At 39.7% G+C, this 11392-nt stretch overlaps 1 protein-coding gene across 4 annotated transcripts in view; it reads right to left on the bottom strand.

The window, feature by feature from the left end:
* Window positions 1–7501: 7501 nt before the first annotated feature.
* Window positions 7502–11392, bottom strand: part of ASB7 (ankyrin repeat and SOCS box containing 7) — a 31223-nt gene continuing 27332 nt past the window's right edge. For all 4 annotated transcript variants that reach the window (XR_010475419.1, XR_010475418.1, XM_065076713.1 and 1 more), the window contains one exon: window positions 7502–11386. Coding sequence is in view for 2 of the 4 variants with exons in the window: in XM_065076713.1 (XP_064932785.1) it covers window positions 11247–11386 (140 nt within the window). In the remaining 2 variants the exon portion in view is untranslated. The remainder of the gene's footprint in view (window positions 11387–11392) is intronic.

The following is an 11392-nucleotide window of genomic DNA, read 5'->3' as shown; positions in this document are numbered from 1 at the left end:
GCATTCCAGTGAAAGCTTAAAAAAGTACCTAAAACACAAAAAATCCATTTTCTCAGTAAAAGGGCAATTTTAATTTCTAGTCTGCACATTTCCTTTACTTTCCATCCAAGAATGTTTAGATGCAGGAGTGTCAAGCAATATGAATCATCTTTAAAGCATTTAGTTTAATTAGACAAGGATAAAGAGGGTTTAAACAGTGTCGCTGAAATCTAATTCTCTGTATTAACCTCTGTCATAAAGCAGAAGAGCAAAATCAGTAAAAGTGAAAAAGTGATGGTTTAGCTAAGCTTATTTGTTACAGCCACTGCTCTTGAACAAAGTGATTTTTATGGCCATGAACCTCCGTAAGAGCAGAAGTCAAGGTCACAATAGCAATACATCATTCTGGGGAACAACTGTACTGTAACCTCACATCTGTGCACTGCAGGAATAAAAGGCAGCTGTGAGTAGCTACTTTGAGAATAAATGTTACTTAAAAACCATGACGTATCTATGCTGCGGTGCGTTCCGGTAAGACAGATGAGTCAAGGGAACTTCACTAAGCATCAGCTCATCTCCTGTCTTCACAAGAGATCACACTACACAGATCAACAGCAATCCGTGGAGCTCTATCTGGACTTCATTTACAACCTATAATAAAAAGTTAAGTTTCTTAATAGTATAGGAAACAGGTATTTAGGATTTCAATTCAAAACAGATTTTTTTTTGTCGCAGACTAGTTGACTTTGTTGATGACATTTTTGGGAAAAGATGGGAGAAGACATGGATGAGGACAGGAGATGAGGCTTCGAAACCAAGCTGTGCATTTTCTTCTGTGCAAACAGAAAAAGGTAGCACCTAACTTCTATTTCAATTCAAGATCAGTACAGTTTTATGCTTTAACAAGAGTGTTTCTTTCAGCACCATCCCTGAGTATGGCTCTTACGCAAGGAAAAATTCATAGGGGTGAACAATTAGAGCAACCTCCAAGGTTTCTACCTCCAGGGGCACTTCTACCTGGAGCACTTGATGTTCTCATGACCTCGCAGATAGGTTGGAGGGGCAACAACAACCCCAAACCAAAATGTCGATACATTTTTAATGTTCTTCTCTGGACGACCAAGTGGCATTGCTTCTTAAATACTCCACAAGAGACTCCTGCAAAGAAGGTTTGGATTTATAATGCCTTGTGAGAATCAAACTGCCTCAGTAAAGAACTGGTGGGTCTATACCATGGAAATGTTCAATAAAGAGCGTGGCATAACAGATGACAGCCACAAAAACAATGTGGAGAGTGAGAGACATGAACTCTTTAGGTCTGATTTTGAAGAGGAAGTTTGAATAATAATAATTTACTAACCCCATGATTATAAAAGAAATTGATATAACCAGCAAGAGGAAAGACTTTGAGACACAGCAACATTCATGACTTCCCAGCTGAAACCAGAAAGACTCAACCTGGAAACAAAAGCTCCAGCTCCTCTGCAGTAATTAAACACAGAAGTGGCTGAACAGTAAAGGCTTTGGATTTGCCATCCTATGGACCTTTAAGGTATGTTCAACCTCCTTCCCAAAGATAAACTTTCATGCAGTTATCAGGATGGATTATTTGGTTTAAGTGGATCTAAGTCTGGATTTCCCTTCCCGTCTCCCATGAGCCACTGAAGAAAGGGGACCCATCCAAACACAGCTGAACATTCCCCTAATACCTTTGACTATTGAGAGCCACAATGATACCACCTTTGGAGCTTCAGAGCAGCGTTCTTGCGTGTACAGCAGTTCCGTCCTCAGCAGAGAGGCCTGGGGAGGTTAATCACGGCACTTCTGCTGGAAGAAAGAGCTTATTCCTACTTATTGGCAAGGTACGGTTTCCAACTCCGAGCTGCGGGCAAAGAGACTTTGTAGTGCAAAGTACACAGTATTATACAGTCCAGATGTAGCTCATAACAATGACAACCGAATTCTCACTGGAGGGATACAGTTTTGCATGGTATAATTCAGTACAAGTGAAAACTATGCAAGCCCAGAGAAAGATATAATCTAGTTATTTCTGGTTTCTTGAGACGGAGGGAGAGAGGGAAATTTAAAAGCAAACAATGTCCTGTTGCTCAATATGGAATGCTGCAATGTAAAGAAGTGAAAATTAAAGCACTGCAAAAGACATGTCAATTTTCAATAGATACGGCACTAACATATATTAATATTTCTGACAAGCCAAGAATGTCAGATTTCTAAGCACAATATGAATCACATTAGAATTAAAAACAGCTGAGCCTGCACAACAGATTATGTAAGTATTTATGAAGCACAGGAAATACTCAAAGCCAGCAAGTTCAGCTGTATATACTAATATAACTAATAACTGTTATTCTACATGTATCTGATAAAAAGCCACTTCATTGACAAGATAACTACAAATTAACAAAGTACTAGAAAAGACACTGAGCATCTGGGTAAATTGTAGGGACCATTAAAATGCTCTTTAAAACAAGGGGCCTGCTCTCATTGAAAGCTGTTCTCTTACCAAGACAGAAGGAAGGTCAGTGAATCGCAAAAGCAATTCAAGTTTAGCAAAGTCTCTCTTTGCTCAAACTGGTAGACTTCAAAAATTTTGGCAAAATGTCTTGAGGTGAAAAATAATCATTGTTGTACCCAAGCTTGGGAAGAAAACATAAAACCAGATAAGACTGAAATTGCTCATATCTGGATTATCTTTCAAATAAAAGTCTTATTTGGAATTGCTTAACGTATTTTCTAATAATGGTTGATAACAACTGATGAGACTCTTAAAGAAAGCCACTTAATTTAATTTACTTGGACATGAACAAACTAAAAGCAGAGCTGCAGGATAAAGCACCGATAATGTAGATATGCCATTACAAGATTTTGTTGTGCCCTTAGTCAGTTTGATCCATTGAAATAGTAACTGGTTGTGATGAGAAAGAAGTTTGCTAAGCATTTTTGAGTCTTAAAATAACAACACAAGACAAATCAGCGATCCGGGATGAAACACTGGAACTGAAGAAAAATGCAGAGTAAGATACTTTGGGTTTATAAAAAAGAAAAGTATTGATTCTCTTGCCAAGCAAGCAGATTAAAACAAAACATATAGGAGTCCTGAGCAGAATCACAAAAACTAGCACTGCATTAGATTTTTCCACATAGATTAGCAACAGATCAGCAGCAAACTCAGCTAGGCTGTGACAAAGGTAGGGTCCTTCCCACCCCACGCTGTCTGAGACACATGACAATTATTGCTGCCACCCTAATTACCATCCACAGCCTTCTCTTCCTCACCAACTTTCCTTTCCAAGCTACTCCACCTTTGTACTTGGAGGAAATGGTGCAGAACAGGCTGACAAAGTGGGAAACCAATGTCCCCGAGACAGGCAAAGGGCAGAGGGGTCAGCATTGACACTGACGCTCCCCATTGCAAAATCCCAAAGCTGTGGCGACAGCACGTTCCTCTGATGGAAGAACAGGAGGTATAAGCTGCCAGACATTTCTGAACAGCAACAGTAAACGTATTGCAGACATTATCCCACCTCCCCTTCTCAGTTCGGCTCTACACAACTCAGTTAACATCTGCTTTGTATCTGCTTTCTCAGCATCCCGTTTTTCTAACCGCTCAACCTTAAATCCACGTTCTTGGATGCCAGCTCAGCTGCCTGCCCTTCTCACACACAAAACTTACACAAATATACACTAGTTATTTTTGCACTCAGTCTTAATATCCTTCTACACGCTTCACTCAGACTCCGACCCTGTTTCAGATGCCTGTAGAGCTCCCTCCACCTATTCCTCCGAGGTTCTGAGCACTGGATTTGGGAGTGGGGAACGTCACCTCTACACGATGCGTCAAGTCCCACCATTCCATCCACCCGCTCGGATGGTTTTTTTCAGAGTGAGGAAGGTCTCATTCCCTGCCCTCCTCAGTGACCTGCTGGAGAGCTGAGGTTGTAAAGAAGAGAAGGTCAGCGCTGCTATCAAAGACCAGAGCTGCAAGCAGGTGGGTGCCCAGAAATACAACCACAACCAGAGCTCAAAGTAAGGTGCTCAGGGAACGAGAAGAGCCTGAATTATTTTTTTTCCAGGTAGATTACAGGTAAGAAGGGACAACAAAAAATAAAAAACCCCAAACCAACCAAAACCCCCGGGAGCATCAGTTCTTTGTTCACACACACAAGAGACATAAGGCTGAGCTCCATCCAGCTGAGTACCTGCTTTGAACAACTTTTCACAGTCAACCTGTGAAATTGTCTAAGAGTTTGTTATGGTCTCTCTGTGGCAGCTTTACAACCCTGAAGCACAGCACTAAAAGGTAGGAACACTAGTGCAAATCCCCGTCCTTAATTGCTTTGCCTGGTTCAGAGAGGGAACTTGAATTCAAGTCTTCCACTCATCAGGAAGGTGCCTGAACCATCAGAAAACAGTGATTTTTTTTTTTTCTCTCTTACTAACCATTAAATAGCTCACACAAAGCAGAAAAGGAACAGACTCAAATACTCATGCAGATTATTTTATATTAAGGACATTCAAACTTCTGAGCCCAACAACCCACATACCAAACATTTCTGCAAGATCAAAAGCCACATTTTCTGCTCTCTCACACACAATCCCACGTCAACTTCATCCTCCTACCAAACATCCCCATCGCCTGATTTTCAGACTGACTGCTCCCTAAAAATGAGTTGGTTTTGCTTCCTAGCAGCAATATTAAAACCTACCACAAGACGAGTAGTGTCCAGCTAGCTGGGGATCTCAAGTTGAGCTGCTTGCCGCAGGCATGGTTTGGAAGTCACGTTTCAATAACCCATGTCCTGCAGCTCAGCACTCCGAGCTTTAAAAATCAAGCACTATATGAAGCTGAATCTAAATTTCTATTATCCCATGCTAATGCTATACTCAGTAACATATGAGAACCTAAAAGCCACACAGAACTGGCCTCACTTTAGGCTTAGACATATCACCCACAAGGGCAGCCCCAACCACTTCAGCCAATATGATGTATACAAAGTATAATCTGCAATGGCTTCAAAAATAATTAAGCCTTTAAAATAAAACGAGTTTACATTTCATTGCAGACCTACTTCAATCTGCTTTATTAGAGAATAAGCAGATTTGTTAAGTTTCTCAAGATGCAAAATGGACAATTAAACCAATGTCTCTCACCAACTCAGGATTAGATATCAAAGCGTTTACGCAACTCTATCAAAACAGACCATGTTTTTAGGGGGGGAAAAAAAGTCTGTTGGTTGTTCATAAATTTGGCCTGAAATACAGAATCTCTCTTCGGGCTCCTTCATGATGTGTTTTGTAAATACTTTCCAAAAATACTCTCCTCATTAGGCCATAAAGCAAGAAGCACGACTGCAAGCTGGCCACCCAAATCAATTATTTGCTGTTTCATGCTAGATTAAATGTTGAGTAACCACCACCTTCAGTGGAGTTACAATGGTCCAAGTCAGAAATGAGGACAGAATTGCGTATAATACTTCCATTAACTCCTAGTTACTTGTGACAGAGCATGAGGAGACAATCTTCTGATATATTTGGAGAGCACAAAGACTGCAAATAAACTCCACAGGTTGTTTCACAAAGATGAACCCAATTTCACATACAGTGATTTCAAATTGGGTCCATCTTTTTGAAACACCCTGTATTTTTGCAAGTCAGAAGAGTTATGGCCAACTCTGTGGTCTTTAAGAAAGAATAGATGCTCTTTGCCACACATCAGTTGTTCTCTTAAAAGCATTTACACTCGTATAAGCTCCTGCCTATATGCTTGCTTTTCAGTCACCTTTCCCAGACCTTTTAGGAGTATTTCATGGATGCTGAGGGATCTGCAAAACACTGCAACAGATCGACTCCAAGGCTGGGCAATACTCACCCTGTAGCATTTGTCGCTCTCAAACACGCTTGTGATAAACTACCCCAACTCTTAGACAGGTCAACCCAGTGAGTTTAGAGAAGGCACAGAAATGCTTCCAGACCCTTCACACGTACCCTCTGCAGATGTGTCAAACGTCCTCTTTGCAAACATGAAGCCTTAACAGCATTCAAAACTTATCTGGGACCTCACAAACAGCAGCACTAGAGATCCCAGATGTGGAGGAAACAGCTGGAGTTCTGATTTCTTCACTAGGCAGCTGGAGACTTCCCAATAAAAGTCAACGCAGCTTTTGATCCCAACTTTTTGCTGTTCCAGCTGCAGGTTGTGGATCCCCGGGGAATGCACTGGCTGAGGAATTCCTGGTAGCACCGTTTCATAAAGCAATGTATGGATCTGTTTGGGTTTTTTTTTTCTTACTGTCATAGGATTAAATGAGATGTTGAGCTTTACTTTGCCTAATAACATAAATCAAGAACTAGAATTATACAGAAGAGATTCAATATGCTGGTGATATAGGGGAAAGAACAAGATTTAGCCTTTTAATACCATCCCAGTTTCAAGGAACAGAATAAAACATTTGAGGTGGGGGTACCCCAACCAAAACAGAGGGGAGAGACTAGAGCAAAGAGAATTTAAATGCTTCCATTTGGGGAAAGACAGGGCAGAGTCTATTCTATGCTCCTCTTCCTCAGCTCCATTACTTTTGCCTTCAAGAGTACAAAAGTTTTGTTATACACTGCGGTAAAAACAAGTGTTTTGCCAATATAAAATAAGCACACTTCCTTATCGCACACTTATACCGACATAGGGAAAGATCGTATACTCTAAATGCATCATTTGTCAACAGCTTGTAAATCAGGTTCTCTCTTAAAGTAGTACCATTAGTCATTAATTGTTTTCAACTCGACAAGTGAGCACTCCAACAGGAAATATGATACATAAACAGGAACAAAGTTTTGACCACAGCATTCAGTAAATACACCACAGTCTGGCCGGTCTGTTGGTAACCAGCAGCAACAGCTCTAAACACAACTCTTGGCTCTCCAGCCTACATACTCCCAGGGATGTTTGTATAGTTTGCTACTGAGCAATGGAAAACATCTTTTTTCCTCCCCTCCTACTCTTTAGTAATTGTGTCTTTAAATCCAGTCTCCTTCCTCTCCAAATTTTTAGGGTCCAAAACCTTGCCGCAACTTTTGGTCGTACATTGCGCTCATGACTGAAACCAAATGCTTCCAGTTCCCACTTGTGTGCCACGAATATTCATATACATCCCCCCTCATTCAACTTTTATTAGTAGTAAATGGACACAAACCAGATTCAACTGCAAAATATGACAGAGATTTGGTCTGGTTTTGTATCAAGGAGGAAAGGTGAACCTTTCAGAAAACCCTGAAGTGGCTGCACTGGGATCTCAGCAGGGAAAATCCAGCTATTCATAGCTAAAGATCAATTTGTTCCCCCTTCTGAAATCCAGCACTAGAGCAAGATTTATGCTCATATTTACTGGTAAAAATCACATTACAACTCATGAGACCTGTACCTGTTTGTACCTGTTTGAGTACCAAATGCATTACCAGAATCACGTGCACCTGAGAAGGGACAAGGAGCAGAAGAGACACACAAACATTGAGAGAAAATGTGTAAAGCAGTATTATGTTATTAAAACATTACATTAGAAAGAAGCAGAACATAAACCAAAAACAAGGTTTTAACCAGGTTTAACTTTTTTTTTTTTAAATTCGAATTGACCCAAAGCAAAAACTTACATTGCAAAGGAAGAACAAAATACATGATGATATCGGTAACACAGCGTTGCATGGAAACCAGACCTGTGGGCACGCTGCAAGTCGCTCTGGTCACAATGTCACCGGGGGCTTTTCCACAGATTTAACTAAGTCACAATCCAATTTTTTTCATCTAGCCCAGGCCCACCCTGATAAACACGCTACATATTCTCCTTCGCCTCTGGGTATCTGTTTGATGAGTTTATCCAGATGTGTCCTCTTACAATTGCCAACTCGAGCCAGAAAACCAGATTTTCCACGCTATCCCGAGGAAGCCAGAGTTATTCCAAGCATGAGTGATAAGGAATTTAAAAAACCAACAAAAACCCAAACAAAAAACAAAAAACAAAACAAAAAAACCAAACAAAAACTCACAAAAACAAAATAGACCCAAACAAAAAAAGCCACGCTCAAGAGCTTTTCAAACTAACAAGTATTGTCTATAATGTAAATAGTTTAGAAATATGGTAATTAAATAATCTAAAAAACACTCTTACTCTGCTGTACATTTATAAACATAAATATTTACAGAAACTTTCTGCTCTGTTTTAAAGGATGAGGTTTGCAGTTTGTTAATGATCAGAGTCTTTTACTCATTGATTCTTTGGTGTACTTGCCAATTTTTTTTAAGGTTTATTAAAAATGTTTAACCATGAATTTTAAGGTAATGGAACTAGGCTACATAACAAGTCTGTATTATGCACTTTCCTTCCTCATTCTAGTCCGAATGAAAAACAAAGTTCAATTCATTCTTCAAAGTATCTGTGCACGATATTTAAAATAATAACAATAAAAAAAGACCAAATCCCCGATTATTGACAATTGGGTAGCATTAACAATGAATAATCATACTTCACCGGCACCCGAGCACATCTATAATTTAAGATCACGAACGGGACTATCGGTAGGTTCAGAGACTCAGGTGCTTTGCAGAATCAAGGTCAGAGAAACCGGCTACAAGAGATGGTTTCACATTGTGAGCAAGGGCCAGGGTTTCCTCCACCTCAGGGAGGGAAGATCGGCTAAAAGTTATAATTTAAAAGAAAGGCCTTTTGCTGGCCTGAAATGTGTGCGTGTTCCCTTGACATGTCAGTTACATAAAAGAAATAACCAAAGAACAAACCTCAAACAATAAATAATGGAATTACACATTTCTTCATTAAATAGCATTCTTGTTACCAAGTCTTCCGTAATTTTCTTCAGTCACAGCAACAGACAGAACAAATAATTTGCCTTAAGATAGACTGCAACTAAAATATACTCTAGGTTACCTTAGAAAACGTTACTGTAAAAAATCCAGTGGGGAAGGACATTGGTTTAGACCAACTTACAAACATAGTGAATGATGCTGACATTTAAAAAGAAGTACAGCAATCTTAAAGGTTCTGATCTCATGTCACAATCCTGAAGATTCACACTTAAAACCCACCAGTCAATTCTTAACATCTGTCCTGCCTCAGTACTGGGGAGCTTAAAGATCATAACGCCTGATCTTTCTTGTTTCAACAGGAATTAACAGATGCCGTCCTGCACCTGAGTTGCCAGCACACCCCAAAAAGGCTCTTGGGTTGTCCCCGCTGAGATGGCACCACCAGGACTTACAACCCGGAGGAAGCACCGCGGGGTGAGAAGGTTGGACATACTTGCTCGTGCTGCTGAGCTCTGAACGTTTGGTCACTGCTCACAGGCTGGACTTGAACCGAGACAAGATGGAGATAAAGAGGTTCAACATCCCATTACCAATCCTCTAAGACATGAATCTCCAAAATCGCTTATTGTTTGGAAACCTGAGGCGATGGCAGGCACAATAGGGAGAGATAATCCTCCTTGCTTGCTGTGGTTCCGGTGCATCAATTATCAGTGATAAGGTTCCTGCTCAAGGAACTGCAGACCAGGGTTACAAGATATTAAAAGGAACTAATGTAGTTAAATAATATGAGCATATACCTGCTTCACCTTGCTTTTCATATTTTTAATATTAAATATTTCGAAAGTGACAGTGTTAAACTTAAAAGCTACCACCATTCCTTTCACCTCCCCTTTTCCATTGGTATAATCAGTACAAAAGAACTCCTGATATTAGAGAGGCTCTTTAGGAGCCAGTGGGACAGCAAAACAAAAGCAGAGAACACTGACAAGGACCTTATGATGACTCCGTAATTCCTTGAAAAGAGAGTGAAAAACCAGCACATTTTGGCCCAATTGTTTTTTTGATAGTAAGAAATTAATTTTATGATCAGAAACAAAACTCTTTAACAGAAATTTTAAATACCTAGTATGGAGAACACATTCAGTAGCCAAATTTCAGTACTCCTTTCAGTCGCTGCTTTCAGATTAATTGGAAACCACTTAATATTTGCAAAATTTAAACTCCCAATATGAATTAGGCTTTTTTTGTTAGTGCACACAGAAAATGCACCTTAATAACTTATATGCATTTCCCACTCTCTAACCTGAAACAAATTGAATTTCAGAGCAACCACAAAAATAATCCATCACTGCCTTTCAAATAAGAGAGTTTGGCCAATTTTTCTTTTAAGTGGACACAATTTGGCTGAAAACCCGTAAATTTCAACTAAAAGTAAAATAAAGGAGGTTATACATTCATGAAATTCAGGGAGCGATAATGAACAGCAACTGCCGCATCACTTTAGTAACATCACGTTAACACCTCAGCGAGGCAGCAGCTCCTGTTCTCACAAACAATGCACTGAGACTAAATGAGGAATAGCTGTGGGGAGGGGAAATCACACATAAAGGGAAAATACATCAGAAAGATTATTGCACAGGAGGCACTGTATGAGAAACAGAATATATTGGCTTAAAAAAAATCTAAATTTGTTTTAAGTTAATGTAAAAAATACTGAGGCTATGCCTCTTTGTAGTGTACTGTCACTGTTAAAAATAGACTGAAACAACCGCCCGTTTTCCTGGGAATGCCAGGAAAGAAGAAGGCCTGAATTTTATGGGCATCCCAACTACAGGAATTAGGAAAGCAATAATATAAAAAGAGCCAATGTATAGACTCTCAAATTAAAAAGGGTAATTGCATTTTTTAATTTCCAAATTAGATCGTACAGTACACCAGGACATGTTGATTATCAACTCTTCCCTCTATCCTGCAAAAACATACACCCTGGCAGAGACAAAAGTCCCAACAGACAACAGGGTTCTGAAGGTCCTTCTATCTGTATCCTTTTGCAGGACTGGTGCCTTGATTTCCAAACTTTATTTTCTCGAACAATTGCTCAGCATGCCAATTCAAACCAAGCGCATCCCTTGAGAGGTCGCCTTCCATCTCCACTGCAAGTCTGCACACTTAATGTGAAAACAAACAAACAAAAACCAATAGCAATTTTTAAAATGTAACATCGTATAGAAAGCTTGGACCTTGGAAACTTGGACCAAGAAACCAAAAATTAAGACCTTCTAGTGTGTGGTATAAAAAACCCAAGGAAGTGTATACCTGCCTTCTGACTTCACAGAAAAATCAGAATTTGCATAGGATATACTTTGTGCAAGGCAACAAGCCTCTTCAGTATCTGGAATATAACTAATCTTGCTTAGAGTTCTTCTCTTCATGGATATCAGATATCATCAAATTTGTGTTTTAAGTAGTCTTTCATGACCTTGGCAATGGGTAGTTCATCAAGTAGTTTTAGGTTTTGAAGGCCTATACATTGACGGATTTTTATTCGGCATAGATCTTGCAAGTTTCTGGGCTGCCCTGAAA

The sequence above is a fragment of the Columba livia genome, chromosome 11 (genome assembly GCF_036013475.1).
Source record: "Columba livia isolate bColLiv1 breed racing homer chromosome 11, bColLiv1.pat.W.v2, whole genome shotgun sequence".
NCBI classification, from domain to species: Eukaryota; Metazoa; Chordata; class Aves; order Columbiformes; family Columbidae; genus Columba; species Columba livia.
This window is presented reverse-complemented; position numbering and strand designations above follow the sequence as displayed.